Source organism: Petromyzon marinus, chromosome 63 (assembly GCF_048934315.1).
Source record: "Petromyzon marinus isolate PM22_M1 ecotype Great Lakes invasive population chromosome 63, UKy_Petmar_22M1.pri1.0, whole genome shotgun sequence".
NCBI classification, from domain to species: Eukaryota; Metazoa; Chordata; class Hyperoartia; order Petromyzontiformes; family Petromyzontidae; genus Petromyzon; species Petromyzon marinus.
The window spans coordinates 7,936,756-7,953,575 of record NC_133729.1 but is presented as its reverse complement, the minus strand read 5'-3'; the positions used below and the strand labels follow the sequence as shown (position 1 = coordinate 7,953,575).

General features: G+C 55.0%; 1 protein-coding gene across 1 annotated transcript in view; it reads right to left on the bottom strand.

Moving 5' to 3' along the window:
- LOC116956042 (uncharacterized) overlaps window positions 1–15,665 on the bottom strand; it is a 119,736-nt gene extending 104,071 nt beyond the window's left edge. Inside the window, exons 1-2 of the mRNA XM_076053940.1 lie at window positions 12,282–15,665; window positions 9,714–10,515 (exon numbers count right to left, since the gene is read on the bottom strand). Coding sequence (XP_075910055.1) covers window positions 9,714–10,515; window positions 12,282–13,495 — 2,016 coding nt within the window. The 5' untranslated portion in view covers window positions 13,496–15,665. The remainder of the gene's footprint in view (window positions 1–9,713; window positions 10,516–12,281) is intronic.
- Window positions 15,666–16,820: the final 1,155 nt, after the last annotated feature.

Below are 16,820 nucleotides of genomic sequence, written 5' to 3'. Positions count from 1 at the left end.
CATCACCACCACCACCACCATCACCACCACCACCACCACCACCATCACCACCATCACCACCACCACCACCACCACTATCACCACCATCACCACCACCATCACCACCATCACCACCACCACCATCACCACCACCACCATCACCACCACCATCACCATCACCACCACCACCATCACCACCATCACCACCACCACCACTATCACCATCACCACCATCACCATCACCACCATCACCACCATCACCATCACCACCATCACCACCACCATCACCACTATCACCACCACCATCACCACCACCACCATCACCACCACTATCACCACTATCACCACCATCACCACCATCACCACCACTATCATCACCGCAGGTAGTGCAGCGTGCTAAGACGTTGCTGTACTGCGTCTGTGCCGTTGGCTGGCAGTGACTCGTGGGGGTGGTGCGTGGGGGTGGTGCGTGGGGGTGGTGCGTGGGGGTGGTGTGTGGGTGGTGCGTGGGTGGTGCGTGGGTGGGTGGGGGTGGTGCGTGGGTGGTGCGTGGGGGTGATGTGTGGGGGTGGTGGTGTGGGGGGTGGTGCGTGGGGGTGGTGCGTGGGGGTGGTGCGTGGGTGGTGCGTGGGTGGTGTGTGGGGGTGGTCCGTGGGGGTGGTGCGTGGGTGGTGTGGTGTGTGGGTGGTGCGTGGGGGTGGTGTGTGGGTGGTGCGTGGGGGTGGTGCGTGGGTGGTGTGTGGGGGTGGTGTGTGGGGGTGGTGCGTGGGGGTGGTGCGTGGGGGTGGTGGTGTGGGGGGTGGTGGTGTGGGGGGTGGTGGTGTGGGGGGTGGTGCGTTGGGGTGGTGCGTGGGGGTGGTGTGTGGGGGTGGTGCGTGGGGGTGGTGCGTGGGGGTGGTGGTGTGGGGGGTGGTGGTGTGGGGGGTGGTGGTGTGTGGGTGGTGCGTGGGGGTGGTGCGTGGGTGGTGTGTGGGGGTGGTGTGTGGGGGTGGTGCGTGGGGGTGGTGCGTGGGGGTGGTGGTGTGGGGGGTGGTGGTGTGGGGGGTGGTGGTGTGGGGGGTGGTGCGTGGGGGTGTTGCGTGGGGGTGGTGCGTGGGTGGTGTGTGGGGGTGGGGGTGCGTGGGGGTGGGGGTCCGTGGGGGTGGCGCGTGGGGTGTGTGGGGGTGCGTGGGGGTTGTGCGTGGGTGGGGTGTGGGGGTGCGTGGGGGTGCGTGGGGGTGTGTGGGGGTGGGGGTGTGTGGGGGTGCGTGGGGGTGTGTGGGGGTGGGGGTGTGTGGGGGTGGGGGTGCGTGGGGGGACCTCCCGCTGCGTTCGCGAGGAGAAATCTGCGCGGTCAGAGGCCTCGGCGCGGATCTCGTGACAAGCCACGTGACAAGCCACGTGGACTCGCGTCGAGTGTGAGAGAGTCTGTGAAAGAGTGTGAGAGAGTGTGAGAGAGTGTGTGAGAGAGTGTGTGAGAGAGTGTGAGAGTGTGAGTGAGTGTGAGAGTGTGAGAGTGTGTGAGAGAGTGTGAGAGAGTGTATGAGAGAGTGTGAGTGTGTGAGAGAGTGTGAGAGAGTGTGTGAGAGAGTGTGTGAGAGAGTGTGAGAGTGTGAGTGAGTGTGAGAGTGTGAGAGTGTGTGAGAGAGTGTGAGAGAGTGTATGAGAGAGTGTGAGTGTGTGAGAGAGTGTGAGAGAGTGTGTGAGAGAGTGTGAGAGTGTGAGAGAGAGCGTGTGAGAGTGTGTGAGAGAGTGTGAGTGTGAGAGAGAGTGTGTGAAAGAGTGTGTGAGAGCGTGTGAGAGAGTGTGTGAGAGAGTGTGTGAGTGAGTGTGAGAGTGTGAGTGAGTGTATGAGAGTGTGAGAGTGTGTGAGAGAGTGTGTGAAAGAGTGTGTGAGAGAGTGTGAGAGTGTGAGAGAGTGTGTGAGTGAGTGTGAGAGTGTGAGTGAGTGTATGAGAGTGTGAGAGTGTGTGAGAGAGAGTGTGAGAGAGAGTGAGAGAGTGTGAGAGTGTGTGAGAGAGAGTGAGGGAGTGAGTGTGAGAGTGTGTGAGAGTGTGTGTGAGTGTGAGAGAGTGTATGAGAGAGAGTGAGAGAGAGTGTGAGAGAGTGTGAGAGAGTGTGTGAGAGAGAGTGTGAGAGTGTGAGTGTGTGAGAGAGAGTGTGAGAGTGTGTGAGAGAGTGTGAGAGTGTGAGTGAGTGTATGAGAGAGAGAGTGTGAGAGTGTGTGAGAGAGTGTGTGAAAGAGTGTGTGAGAGAGTGTGAGAGTGTGTGAGTGTATGAGAGAGAGTGTGAGAGTGTGTGAGAGAGTGTGAGTGAGAGAGTGAGTGTGTGTGAGAGTGTGTGAGAGAGAGAGTGAGGGAGTGAGTGTGAGAGAGTGTGTGAGCGAGTGTGTGAGAGAGTGTGAGAGAGTGAGAGTGTGAGAGAGTGTGTGAGAGAGAGTGAGAGTGGGTGAGAGAGTGCGAGAGAGTGTGAGAGAGAGTGAGAGTGTGAGAGAGAGAGTGAGAGAGTGTGTGAGAGAGAGTGAGAGAGTGTGAGAGAGTGAGAGTGTGAGAGAGAGAGTGAGAGAGTGTGAGAGAGAGAGTGAGAGTGTGTGAGAGTGTGTGAGGGAGTGAATGTGAGAGTGTGTGAGAGAGTGTGAGAGTGTGAGTGAGTGTGAGAGTGTGAGAGTGTGTGAGAGTGTGTGAGAGAGAGTGAGAGAGTGAGTGTGTGTGAGAGTGTGAGAGAGAGTGAGGGAGTGAGTGTGTGTGAGAGTGTGAGAGAGAGAGAGTGAGGGAGTGAGTGTGAGAGTGTGAGAGAGAGTGAATGAGAGTGTGAGAGAGAGTGAATGTGAGAGTGTGAGAGAGAGTGAATGAGAGTGTGAGAGAGAGTGAGAGCGGGATGTGGGGGGTAAGGGTCAGGGTGTTAGGGGGTAAGGGTCAGGGTGTTAGGGGGTAAGGGTCAGGGGTAAGGGTGAGTGAGTGTGGCGACCCGAGTTCAATTCCCACTCACGACAAACCAACTTCAGTGACGATTATCTGATCCGTTCCTGGGTCACCCCTAGGTCGACTCAGCCTCAAATGAGTACCTGGGAGACCAAGGCGGCCGGGCATTGTTGCTACCCATGCCATCGCTGCCATCATCGGTGCTACTCACTAACAACACTTGCCCCAAAAGTCTGTTGAGGCTATACGGGGGATCTTTGCCTTTGCGTGCATGCGCACACACACACACTCACACACACACTCACACACGCACACACACGCACACACACTCACACACTCACGCACGCACACACGCACACACACGAACTCACTCACACACACGCACACACACATACACGCACACACACTCACATACACACACGCACACACACTCACGCACGCACACACGCACACACACACACGCACACACACACTCACACACTCACGCACGCACACACGCACACACACACGCACACACACGCACTCACTCACACACACGCACACACACATACACACACATACACGCACACACACTCACATACACACACACACGCACACACACACACGCACACACACGCACACACACTCACATCTGCTCTAACTGGAAACGGCTGTGCTGGGTCTGATTTCACCGAGGACAGAGTCTGGAGCCACGAGGTCTAGCAACACACACACTGACACACACACTGACATACACACACACTGATACACACACACTGACACACACACTGACATACACACTGACATACACACACACTGATACACACACACTGACATACACACACACTGACACACTGACATAAACACACACTGACATACACTGACATAAACACACACATACACTGACATAAACACACACATACACACACACTGACATACACACACACACGGACACACACACACTGACATAACTACTCACATACACACACTCACATACACACACTGCCACAGACACTGACATACACACTGCCACACACATACTCACATACACACTGACACACACTGACATACACACACTCACATACACACACTGCGACACACACTGACACACACTCACACTGCGACACACACTGACACACACTGTCACACACACTGACATACACACACTACCACACACTGACATACACACAGACACACAATTCCATCCACACACACTAACACAGACACACAAACACACATACAGTACACACAAGGATACAAAGATCCCCCGTGTAGCCTTAACACACTGTAGGGGCAAGTGCTGTTAGCGAGTAGCAAGCGCCTATGAAGGCCGGCACGGCACACGAGGGGGTGGGTGGCCAGCACCACGCCCGGCCGCCTTTGTCTCTCCAGTGGCGATGTTTACTACACACCGTCCCAGGTACTCATTTTAGGCTGAGTCGACCTAGGGAAGACCGGTTCAAACATTCGTAGGCAACGACACAAAGCTGCATCACACCGTGAAAGTTATACAGCTGCCCTTTAGGCACCGTGGATCAGATGGGGCTCTGTTAAATATAAACACTCACACACGTACACACACACTCATACACACACTCATACACACACTCACACACGTACACACACACTCACGTACACACACACTTATACACATACACACACACACTCATACACACACTCACACACGTACACACACACTCATACACATACACACTCACTCATACACACACTCACACACATACACACACTCACACACACACTCATACACACTCACATACATACACACTCACACACATACACACACTCATATACACGCACACACACTCATACACGTACACACTCACACACATACACACACACTCATACACACTCACACACTTACACACTCTCACACACACTCAGACATACACATACACACACACTCACACACATATACACACATACACACTCACACACGTTCACACACACACACTCACACACACTCACACACATACACACACATACATACACACAAACATACACACTCACGTACATACACACACACATACACACACACTCACACACACACTCACACACACATACTCATTCACACACATACACACACACTCATACACACATAATACACACTCACCTACATACACACACACTCACACACACACACTCATACACACATACATACACACATACACACACACTCACACACATACACACACACTCATACTCATTCACACACATACACAAAGACAAAGATTCCCCGTGTAGCCTTAACAGACTGTAGGGGCAAGTGCTGTTAGCGAGCACCTATGAAGGCCGGCACGGCGCACGAGGGGATGGGAGGCCAACACCATGCCCGGCCGCCTTTGTCTCCCCAGTGGCTCAGATAATCGTCACTGGTGTTGGCCGTGAGCGGGAATTGAACTCAGGTCGCCAGGTACACATACATACACACATGCATACTCACACTTACACACACTCACACCTACACTTACACACACTCACACCTACACACACTCACACTTACACACAGAGCTAAGTCACTACTGTCAAGCGTTTCCCCTCCCCCGATTGAATTCCAGTGAGAGGGGGTTAGGGGGTAGAGGGGTAGGGGGGGCGGGGGTAGGGAGAGGGGTGTTGGGTGTTTAGGGTGAATGAAGGGGCGTGTAGACACACACAGACACACGCAGACACACACACAGACACACACACAGACACGCGCAGACACGCACAGACACACATAGTCACAGACACACGTAGACACACACACACGCACAGACACACACACGCACAGACACACACAGACATACACACACAGACATGCACAGACACGCATACACAGACACACACACACAAATGCAGACACACACAGAAAGACACACAAAAAGACAAAGTTCCCCCGTGTAGCCTTAACAGACTGTTGGGGCAAGTGCTGTTAGCGAGCAGCGCCTATGAAGGCCGGCACGGCACACGAGGGGGTGGGTGGCCAGCACCACGCCCGGCCGCCTTTGTCTCCCCACTGGCGATGTGTCAGGGTTAGAGAAGTCTGCCGCTGACGTCACAGAGACGCAGTGGCTGGTTACAGAATACTTTGCTGGTCACCAAAATCATCGTAACGAACATTTCCATCACCACCATCATCATCGTCACCACCATCATCATCACCACCACCATCATCATCACCACCGCCATCATCATCATCATCACCACCAACATCATCATCACCGCCATCATCATCACCACCGATATCATCATCACCACCACCATCATCACCACCACCATCATCATCACCACCACCACCACCACCACCCATCATCATCACCACCGCCATCATCACCACCAACAACATCACCAATCACCACCACCAACAACATCACCAATCACCACCACCAACATCATCATCATCATCACCGCCATCACCACGACAATCATCATCATTATAAAGAGCGGTGGTGCAGCGGTTAGCGCTGCGAACCTGGCGACCCGAGTTCGATTCCCGCTCACGGCCCAACACCGCCAGTGACGATTATCTGAACCGGTACTGGGCCTCTCTTAGGTCGACTCAGCCTCAAATGAGAACGCGGTGCGAAAAAAACATCGCCACTGGGGAGACAAAGGCGGTCGGGCTCGGCATCCAGAGGCGCTGCTCTTGCCCCTACAGCACTGCTGTGGATACACGGGGGAACTTTGTCTTTGCGTTCCGAGTGTGACCTCGGTTCCCAGACGCGAGGATCAAACAATGAGCGGAAACACCACAGCATTCCAGCACAAAGACAAAGATGCCCCGTGTAGCCTGTAACAGACTGTCGGGGCAAGTGCTGTGAGCGAGCAGCACGACCTATGAAGGTGGGTGGCCGGCACCACGCCCGGCCGCCTTTGTCTCCACAGCGGCGATGTTTACTACACACCGCACCGGGTGCTCATTTGAGGCCGAGTCGACCTAGGGGAGGCCCAGGACCGGTTCAGAAAATCGTCACCGGCGTTGCTGGCCGTGAGCGGGAATCGAATTCGGGTCCGCCGGGGCAAGTGCTGTTAGCGAGCCCCTGCGAACAGACGGCAAGGCACACGAGGGAGGCCACACAGACACACGCACACAAAGACAAAGATCCCCCGTGCAGCCTGTAACAGGCTGTCGGGGCAAGTGCTGTTAGCGAGCAGCACCTATGAAGGCCGGCGCTCTGGCGCACGAGCGGGTGGGTGGCCAGCGCCACGCCCGGCCGCCTTTGTTTCCCGAGTGGACCAGGCAACTACTTATTTGAGGCGGAGTCGACCTAGGGGAGGCCCAGGACCGGTGCAGATAATCGTCACCGGTTGTTGGCCGTGAGCGGGAATCGAACTCGGGTCCGCCGGGTTCATAGCGCAGCGTAGCGCTAACCACTACACTACCGCTCCCCACTCACACACTCTCTCTCACACACACTCTCACACAGACACACACACAGACACACACACTGACACACGCACTCACTCACAACTTCACCAGCCACCACAGCAGTGCCGAGCTGGTCACTGCAGCATTAGAACCGGCCTGGTGGCGTTGACTCAGCCCATCACCCCCCCCACCCCTTCCTTGATGGTCTATAAAATGAACGGCACTTTGTGGGGAATTAAAAGTGATTTGTACGGTGGGATGACTCGGCCCCGCCATAGGAACGTGGGTATTTCCAAGCATTGGCTCGGGGCTCATTCCGACTCCGGAGTCTCAGAGCGGAGGACGTCTATGGCACGTGGGAGTGCTGCACGACGGGAGAGTGTCCCACGTGTGTCCCACGTGTTGGCCACGTGTGGTCACAAACCAGATTACAGTCACACACACACACACTCGTACGTACACACAAAGACAAAGATCCCCCTCCCCCCCCGTATAGCCTTAACAGACTGTTGGGGCAAGTGCTGTTAGCGGGCAGCACCTACGAAGGCCGGGGCAGCCCCACGCCCAGGCGCTTTTGTCTCTCCACTTGTGGATGTTTACACACTGCACCAGGTATGCATTTGAGGCTGAGTCTACCTAGTAGAGCCCAAGACCGGTTCAGATGAAGGTCACTGGTGTTTGTGTCCGCGAGCGGGAATCGAACTTGGGTCACCGGGTTCCTAGCGCAAGGCGCTAACCGCTACACTACCACTCCCCATCCACACTCACACATAGATATATACACACACACAGGTAGATATACACACACAGGCAGATATACACACACACGCACACTGACCCACACACCAACAGACTTACGAAGTCACCTACAGACTAACTCACTGGTGACTCACTCACCGACAGACTGACTCACCAATAATCTAACGAACTCACCGACAGACTGACTAACTCACCGACAGTGACTAACTCACCGACAGAGTGACTAACTCACCGACAGACTGACTCACCAATAATCTGACAAACTCACTGACAGGCTGATTCACCGACAGACTGACTAACTCACCAACAGAGTGACTAACTCATCGACAGAGTGACTAACTCACCGACAGACTGACTCACCAATAATCTAACAAACTCACCGACAGACTGACTAACTCACCGGCAGAGTGACTAACTCACCGACAGACTGACTCACCAATAATCTGACGAACTCACTGACAGGCTGATTCACCGACAGACTGAGTAACTCACCGACAGACTGACTAACTCACCGACAGAGTGACTAACTCACCGACAGACTGACTAACTCACCGACAGACTGACTAACTCACCGACAGACTGACTAACTCACCGACAGAGTGACTAACTCACCGACAGACTGACTAACTCACCGACAGACTGAGTAACTCACATGACAGAGTGACTAACTCACCGACAGACTGACTAACTCACCGACAGACTGACTCACCAATAATCTGACGAACTCACTGACAGGCTGATTCACCGACAGACTGAGTAACTCACCGACAGAGTGACTAACTCACCGACGGACTGACTAACTCACCGACAGAGTGACTAACTCACCGACAGACTGACTAACTCACCGACAGACTGACTAACTCACCGACAGAGTGACTAACTCACCAACAGACTGACTAACTCACCGACAGACTGAGTAACTCACATGACAGAGTGACTAACTCACCGACAGACTGACTAACTCACCGACAGACTGACTCACCAATAATCTGACGAACTCACTGACAGGCTGATTCACCGACAGACTGAGTAACTCACCGACAGACTAACTCACCGACAGTGACTAACTCACCGACAGTGACTAACTCACCGACAGACTGACTCATGGACAAATGGCATTTCCCCACGACTTAGCCAGGAGTGCTAGACGATGATGCGCTTCTGGCCTCTACAGAAGCAGCGAATACCGGACCCCGACGGGCTCATCCCTAGAAACCAAGTTTCACCGAAACTCACCAAAGAGTTCAACTGAAACTCACCAAAGAGTTCAACCGAAACTTATCCAAGAGTTCAACCGAAACTTATCCAAGAGTTCAACCGAAACTTATCCAAGAGTTCAACCGAAACTCGACAAACAGTTCAACGGAAACTGCACATCGAAGAGTTCAACCGAAACTCACCGAAGAGTTCAACCAAAACTTGCCGAGTTCAACCAAAACTCACCGAAGAGTTCAACTGAAACTTGCCGAGTTCAACCGAAACTCACCGAAGAGTTCAACCAAAACTTGCCGAGATCAACTGAAACTCACCGAAGAGTTCAACTGAAACTCACCGAAGAGTTCAACCAAAACTTGCCGAGTTCAACCAAAACTCACCGAAGAGTTCAACCGAAACTCACCCAAGAGTTCAACCGAAACTCACCGAAGAGTTCAACCGAAACTCACCGAAGAATTCAACCAAAACTCACTGAACAGTTCAACCGAAACTCGCCGAGTTCAACCGAAACTTACCGCAAACGCCTCCAGCCGCTGGCAAGCGGTGCACGTCGGTCGGGACACGAAGCCCGGCATATCTCTCTCGTCCTCTTCCATCCTCTCTTCCTCCTCCTCCTCCTCGTCCTCCTCCTCCTCCGGCACCTCGTCCTCCTCCGGCACCTCCTCGCCACGCATCGCCACCGAGGGCCCTCGCTCCGGCCTCCGCGCTCCGCCCCGGCGCGGTCTCCGGCGCCGCCCGGACCACCGCCCCGGCCACCGTGGGCCTTCCCGCGAGGCGGCCACGGCGGTGCCGCAGCGACGGCAAGGCGCCCCGCGGACCTCCGGCGCCGGTAAACCCGCCGGGCCGCTCGTGCCAAAAGGCCCAGCGACGGAGGGCGCAGTCGAGGCCCCGGCGGAGGTCCCGCCGGAGGCCCCCGGCGAGGGCCCGGTGACCTCGTCCCGACCCCGATCGCAGAGGCGGCACACCCACGGGCGATCCGGTGCCGGGCTCGGTTCCCCGCGGTCGCGCGGCCTCCGGCAGAGCTCGCAGCGGGTGACGACGGATGACGCCGAGGAGGAGGAGGAGGAGCCGCGGCGTCGGCCGTCTGCGGCCGGCAGCAGCAGCTGCTGCAGCTGTTGAGAAGGCGGCTCGGACTCCGACTCGGATTTGACGACGCGCGGGGACGCGGGAAGCCTCGGGGCGGCGGCGCCGGCGGTGGCGGCGGCGGCGGCGGCGTGAACCGCCGGCTCGTCCGGGAACTCGGTCTTGGGCAGTGGGCGGTGGACGGAGCCGTCGGGCCCGAACTCCACCACCTGGCCTCGCACCCGAGCGATGTACCTGCCACACACCGCCACTGTTGTTGCTGCTGCTGCTGCTGCTCTTGCATGTACGTAATGTGCTACGTACGTACGTTGAACTTCTCTCGCACCGTGCAGAGCCAACCGTGTTAATCGGAGGTGCAGTGGAAGGCCAATAAACTAGACGCAAAAAGCAGTTCGAAAGAAGTGAGTTTGTCAATCCATGTGAGTCTATGGGTGTCTGTGTGCGTATGGATCTCTGTACTATGGGTTTTCATAGGTCTGTTGGTGTCTGTGGGTGTCTGTGGGTCTCTATGAGTCTGTGGGTGTCTGTGTGAGTCTATGAGTCTCTATGCGAGTCTGGATGTCTGTGTGAGTCTGTGGGTCTATGTGAGTCTGTGGGTGTCAATTCATGTATGTAGAACTTCTTTTCCACCATACATATCCAACCGTGCTAATTGGAGATGCTGGGTTCACCCCCTGGTTCTGAGTGTCTCTTTCTGTCTCTCAGGGGGCTTATAATGGCAGCGTCAGAGACACTGGGCTAGACCAGCTGAGATGCTGGGTTGAAGGTTCGAGCCCTGGGTCTGGGTGTGTCTCTCTGTCTCTCAGGGGGTTCATAATGGCCGCGTCGGCGACACTGGGCTAGACCAGCTGAGATGCTGGGTTGAAGGTTCGAGCCCTGGGTCTGGGTGTCTCTCTCTGTCTCTCAGGGGGTTCATTATGACAGCGTCAGAGACACTGGGCCAGCACCACAGAGGTCCTGTGGTTGATTCCTTTTCATTTGTAAAATGGATAATCATCATCATCATCCATGATCAATCCACTGCTGGATGAAGGCCTCCCCAAGCCATCATGGGACGTGACGATCCAATCCATGCCCCGAGCATGCGGTCTGATTAAAACGTGGAGCCTGGCCAGCAAGGGTCGGTATTAGAATCAGCCGGGTGGGGTTGTTCATCTCGGCCCATCCATCACCCCTGTGGCGGAGGGTGTCGTGACGTCAACAGATGGTGCCCCACACGCCAGGCCACGCTGCCGTGGAATGACCGAGAGCATGCGGCACAATCTCCTAAACTCGTCACAACGACACCCCTCTGGACGAACGAGTCTCGAGGCTCGATATGCGGCAGCTCGGCATTTGTGCTATTCAAATGCCCTTAACACGACATTTCCATGGTGACATCGCCAGGTTTGCTCTGTGAGATGGTCACAACCCAATTGCATTGTGGGAAACTGGCGAACGATGACGCTGCTGCTGAATAGTACTCTGATGCTGATGATCTGCTGATGTTGATCATGATACACATGCTGCCGATGATGATGGCACTGATGCTGGCTCAATATTATAACTGCACTGCGACTGATGATGATGATGCCCTCACTTCACAATGAAACTACTGATGGCACTGCTGCTGATGATACTATTGCTACTGCTGCTGATGATAACACCGACGCTACTATAATAGTGATGACGCTGCTGCTGATGACGCTGCTGCTGCTGCTGATGATGCTGCTGATGACGCTGCTGCTGCTGATGACGCTGCTGCTGCTGATGATGTTGCTGCTGATGGCACTACTGGCACTGCCCAATTATACTGCTCATCGCGATGACACAACTGATCGCAATCTTATTGGTTACACAGCTGCTGATGACACTGCTGGTGCTGATCGTCATCATTATCAGCGTGACCCCCCCCACCTCCCCCCCACCTTCCCCCCACCCCCCGTACCTCCCCCCCCACCCCCCGTACCTCCCCCCCCACCCCCCGTACCCCCCCCCACCTCCCCCCCCACCCCCCGTACCTCCGCGCCTCCACGCTGACCCCGCCCCTCTCGTGCCTCCGCCACTGCTCGAGCAACGCCGCGCCGCAGGCCGCGCACGCCCGCACGGCGTGGGGGGCCCTCACGGCGTGGGGGGCCCTCACGGCGGGGGGCCCCAGGGCGAGGCTGACGACGGCGAGGAAGGGGAAGAATGGGAGACCTCTGGTGCCTCGACTCGCGTGCAGGAGCAGCGTGCGACTGTCCCACGTCTCGCACAAGACGCACGCTCCTCCACCACCTCCAACATCATCATCAGCAGCAGCAGCAGCTGATGATGATGATGATGTTGGTGGTGCTGCTGATGATGTTGGTGCTGCTTCGTGGCCAGCGGTGTCATCACGGTCGTCATCGGCGGCTCTTGTGGTGGTTGACTTCGCATGCCCACGTTGATTGAAAAGGGTTTGGCTGTCAATGTTGATGCGTCCACCACCACCACCACCATTATTATTATAATCACCATCACCACCGTCGTCGTTCTCACAGCGTCTTTGTCTTCCTCGTTGATGAAACATTTCGCCAACTCTGTCGTGAAATCCACCACCACCACCACCACCGTCTTCATCACCACCACCGCCATCATCATCATCATAATCATCGTCGTCATCGTCGTCATCTTCTGGATCAATGCTCACAGAGACATCGCTCTGAGAGCGCTGCTGCTGCTGTTGCTGCTGCTGCTGCTGATGATGTTGTTGTTGGATCCTCTGCTGATGCCGCTGATGCTGCTGCTGCTGCTGCTGAACTTGCGAAGGTGTCAGAGACCCCTTATCGATCACATCCCAGCTCCTGCCCACGTCGTGATGACCACCAGCACCACCAGCACCACCACCACCCAGATCGTGCGGTCTCTTCAGCCAGTATAGTCTCTTGTCCAGCGGAGTCCTTGACCTCTCGAACGACCGCCACTGCGCGTCGAGGAAGCTGTGGCACACTGCGCAGGAGACCACGGTGCCCGTGCGGAGGCACACGGAGCTGGCGCCGGGAGCTGCGTCTTGGAATTGTAGGAAGGGAAAGTGTGGAACTTTTGACGACGCCGCCGCCGATGATGATGATGATGTTGTTGTTGCTGCTGATGTTGCTGATGTTGTTGTTGACGTGACATTGAGGAAGGTCTCGCGCCCCAGAGGGACGGCGCTGCCGCACACGAAGCAGACCAACACCAGGGGCTTCGGTTCCACGGACGTCAAATCCCTCATGTCGCTACTCACGCTGCTGCTGCTGCTGCTACACCATGCCTCGCTCTCTCCTCTCTCTCTTCTCTGGGTGTCTCTCCTCTATCGCTCTCTCCTCTCTTCTCTGGGTGTCTATCCTCTCTCGCACTCTCCTCTCTCTCCTCTCTCTCTTCTCTGGGTGTCTCTCCTCTCTCTCTCTTCTCTGGGTGTCTCTCCTCTCTCTCCTCTCGCTCTCTACTCTGGGTGTCTCTCTATCGCTCTCTCTTCTCTCTCTGGGTGTCTCTCCTCTATCGCTCTCTCCTCTCTCTCTTCTCTCTCTTCTCTGGGTGTCTCTCCTCTCTCTCTCTTCTCTGGGTGTCTATCCTCTCTCTCTCCTCTCTCTTCTCTCTCTGGGTGTCTCTCCTCTATCGCTCTCTCCTCTCTCTCTCTCTCCTCTCTCTCTTCTCTGGGTGTCTCTCCTCTATCGCTCTCTCCTCTCTCTCTCTCTCCTCTCTCTCTTCTCTGGGTGTCTCTCCTCTATCGCTCTCTCCTCTCGCTCTCTACTCTGGGTGTCTCTCCTTTCTCTTCTCTGGACGTCTCTCCACCGCTCTCTCCTCTCTCTCTTCTCTCTCTGGGTGTCTCTCCTCTATCGCTCTCTCCTCTCTCTCTTCTCTCTCTGGGTGTCTCTCCTCTATCGCTCTCTCCTCTCTCTCTGCTCTCTGGGTGTCTCTCTCCGTCTGCCTCGGTCCGTGCGTCCGACTCTGCGCCCGTCTGACCGACCCTCTGTCCGACTCTGCGTCCGACTGTCTGTCAGACTGTGCCTCTGCCTGACTGACCGCCTGTCTGCCCGACTGTGTGTGTGACTGTCTGCCCGGCTGTGTGTGTGACTGTCCGACTGTGTGTGTGACTGTCTGTCTGACTGTGTGTGTGACTGTCTGCCCGACTGTGTGTGTGATTGTCTGTCCGACTGTGTGTCTGCCTGTCTGCCCGACTGTGTGTGTGACTGTCTGTCCGACTGTGTGTCTGCCTGTCTGCCCGACTGTGTGTGTGTGTGACTGTCTGTCTGACTGCGCGACTGTCTGAGTGGCTGTTGTGATACATTCACGCAACTCAGCTCCCGTGGGTCTGTGTTTGTGTGTGGCTGTGTGTGTTTGTGTGTGGCTGTGTAAGTGTGTGTTGTGCTGTGTGTGTTGTGCTGTGTGTAAGTGTGTTGTGCTGTGTGTGCGGCTGTGTGTATAAGTGTGTGTTGTGCTGTGTGTGTGTGGCTGTGTGTATAAGTGTTTGTTGTGTGTGTGTGTTGTGTGTGTGGCTGTGTGTGTGTGTGTTGTGCTGTGTGTTGTGCTGTGTGTGTGGCTGTGTGTGTAAGTGTGTGTTGTGCTGTGTGTGTGGCTGTGTGTGTAAGTGTGTGTTGTGCTGTGTGTGTGGCTGTGTGTGTGTGTCTACGTGTGTGTGTGTCTACGTGTGTGTCTACGTGTGTGTGTCTATGTGTGTGTGTCTATGTATGTGTGTGTCTATGTGTGTGTGTCTACGTGTGTGTGTGTCTACGTGTGTGTGTCTACGTGTGTGTGTGTGTTGTGCTGTGTGTGTCTATGTGTGTGTGTGTTGTGCTGTGTGTGTCTATGTGTGTGTGTGTTTATGTGTGTCTCACCCTCTCCCGTGCACCGCTCTTTTTCTTTCCTCTCTCTGTGTCTCTCCAAGTTCGAAATCTCTCTCTAAATCTCTCTCGAAATCTCACATCTTCACCGCACTTATCTCTCCTTGTCTCTCTCTCTCCACGTCTCTGTGTAAGAGAGTGCCTCTCTCCCCGTGTAGCGTCTCTCTTTCTCTCCCTGTGTGGGCTCCCTCTCTCCCACCTCTCTCTCTCTCACTCCCCTCTCTCTCGCTCCCCTCTCTCTCGCCCTCTCTCTCACACTCTCTCTCACACTCCACCGGCCCACGCTCTATCCTCCCACTCTCTCCTCTCTCTCTCTTCCCACTCTCTCCTCTCTCTCTTCCCACTCTCTCCTCACCTCACAGCCTCTCTCCTCCCACTCTCTCCACTCTCTCCTCCCACTCTCTCCACTCTCTCCTCCCACCATCTCCACTCTCTCCTCCCACTCTCTCCACTCTCTCCTCCCACTCTCTCCACTCTCTCCTCCCACCATCTCCACTCTCTCCTCCCACTTTCCACTCTCTCCTCCCACTTTAATTTCTCTCCTCCCACTCTCTCCTCCCACTCTCTCCACGCTCCCCTCCCACTCTCTCCTCCCACTCTCTCCTCCCACTCTTTCCTCCCACTTTCCTCTCTCTCTACCCACTCTCTCCACTCTCTCCTCCCACTCTCTCCACTCTCTCCTCCCACTCTCTCCACTCTCTCCTCCCACTCTCTCCTCCCACTTTCCTCTCTCTCCTCCTACGCTCTCCTCCCACCCTCTCCCCCATGCTCCCACTCTCTCCCCCCACCCTCTCCCCCCACCCTCTCCCCCCACCCTCTCCCCCCACCCTCTCCCCCCACTCTCTCCTCCCCGGGAAGAGATCTGCAGCGCTCTCATCAGCAGCTCAGCCGCAGTTCACCATCACCACACTGATGATCGTCATCACTGCCATCATCATCATCATCATCACTGCCATCATCATCACTGCCAACATCATCATCACTGCCATCATCATCATCACTGCCATCATCATCATCATCACTGCCATCATCATCACTGCCATCATCATCACTGGCATCATCATCATCACTGACATCATCATCATTGCCATCATCATCATCACTGCCATCATCATCATCACTGCCATCATCATCACTGCCATCATCATCATCATCACTGCCATCATCATCACTGCCATCATCATCATCATCACTGCCATCATCATCATCACTGCCATCATCATCATCATCACTGCCATCATCATCACTGCCATCATCATCACTCCCATCATCATCACTAACATCATCATCATCACTGACATCACCATCTTCATCACTGACATCATCATCACTGCCATCATCATCATCATCACTGCCATCATCATCACTGCCATCATCATCATCACTGCCATCATCATCATCACTGGCATCATCATCACTGACATCATCATCATCATCACTGCCATCATCATCACTGCCATCATCATCATCATCACTGCCATCATCATCACTGCCATCATCATCACTGCCATCATCATCATCATCATCACTGCCATCATCACCATCCTCATCACTGACATCATCATCATCATCACTGACATCATCCTTATCACTGACATCATCATCATCACTGGCATCATCATCATCATCACTGGCATCATCATCATTGGCATCATCATCACTGACATCATCATCATCATTGGCATCATCATCATTGGCATCATCATCATCACTGGT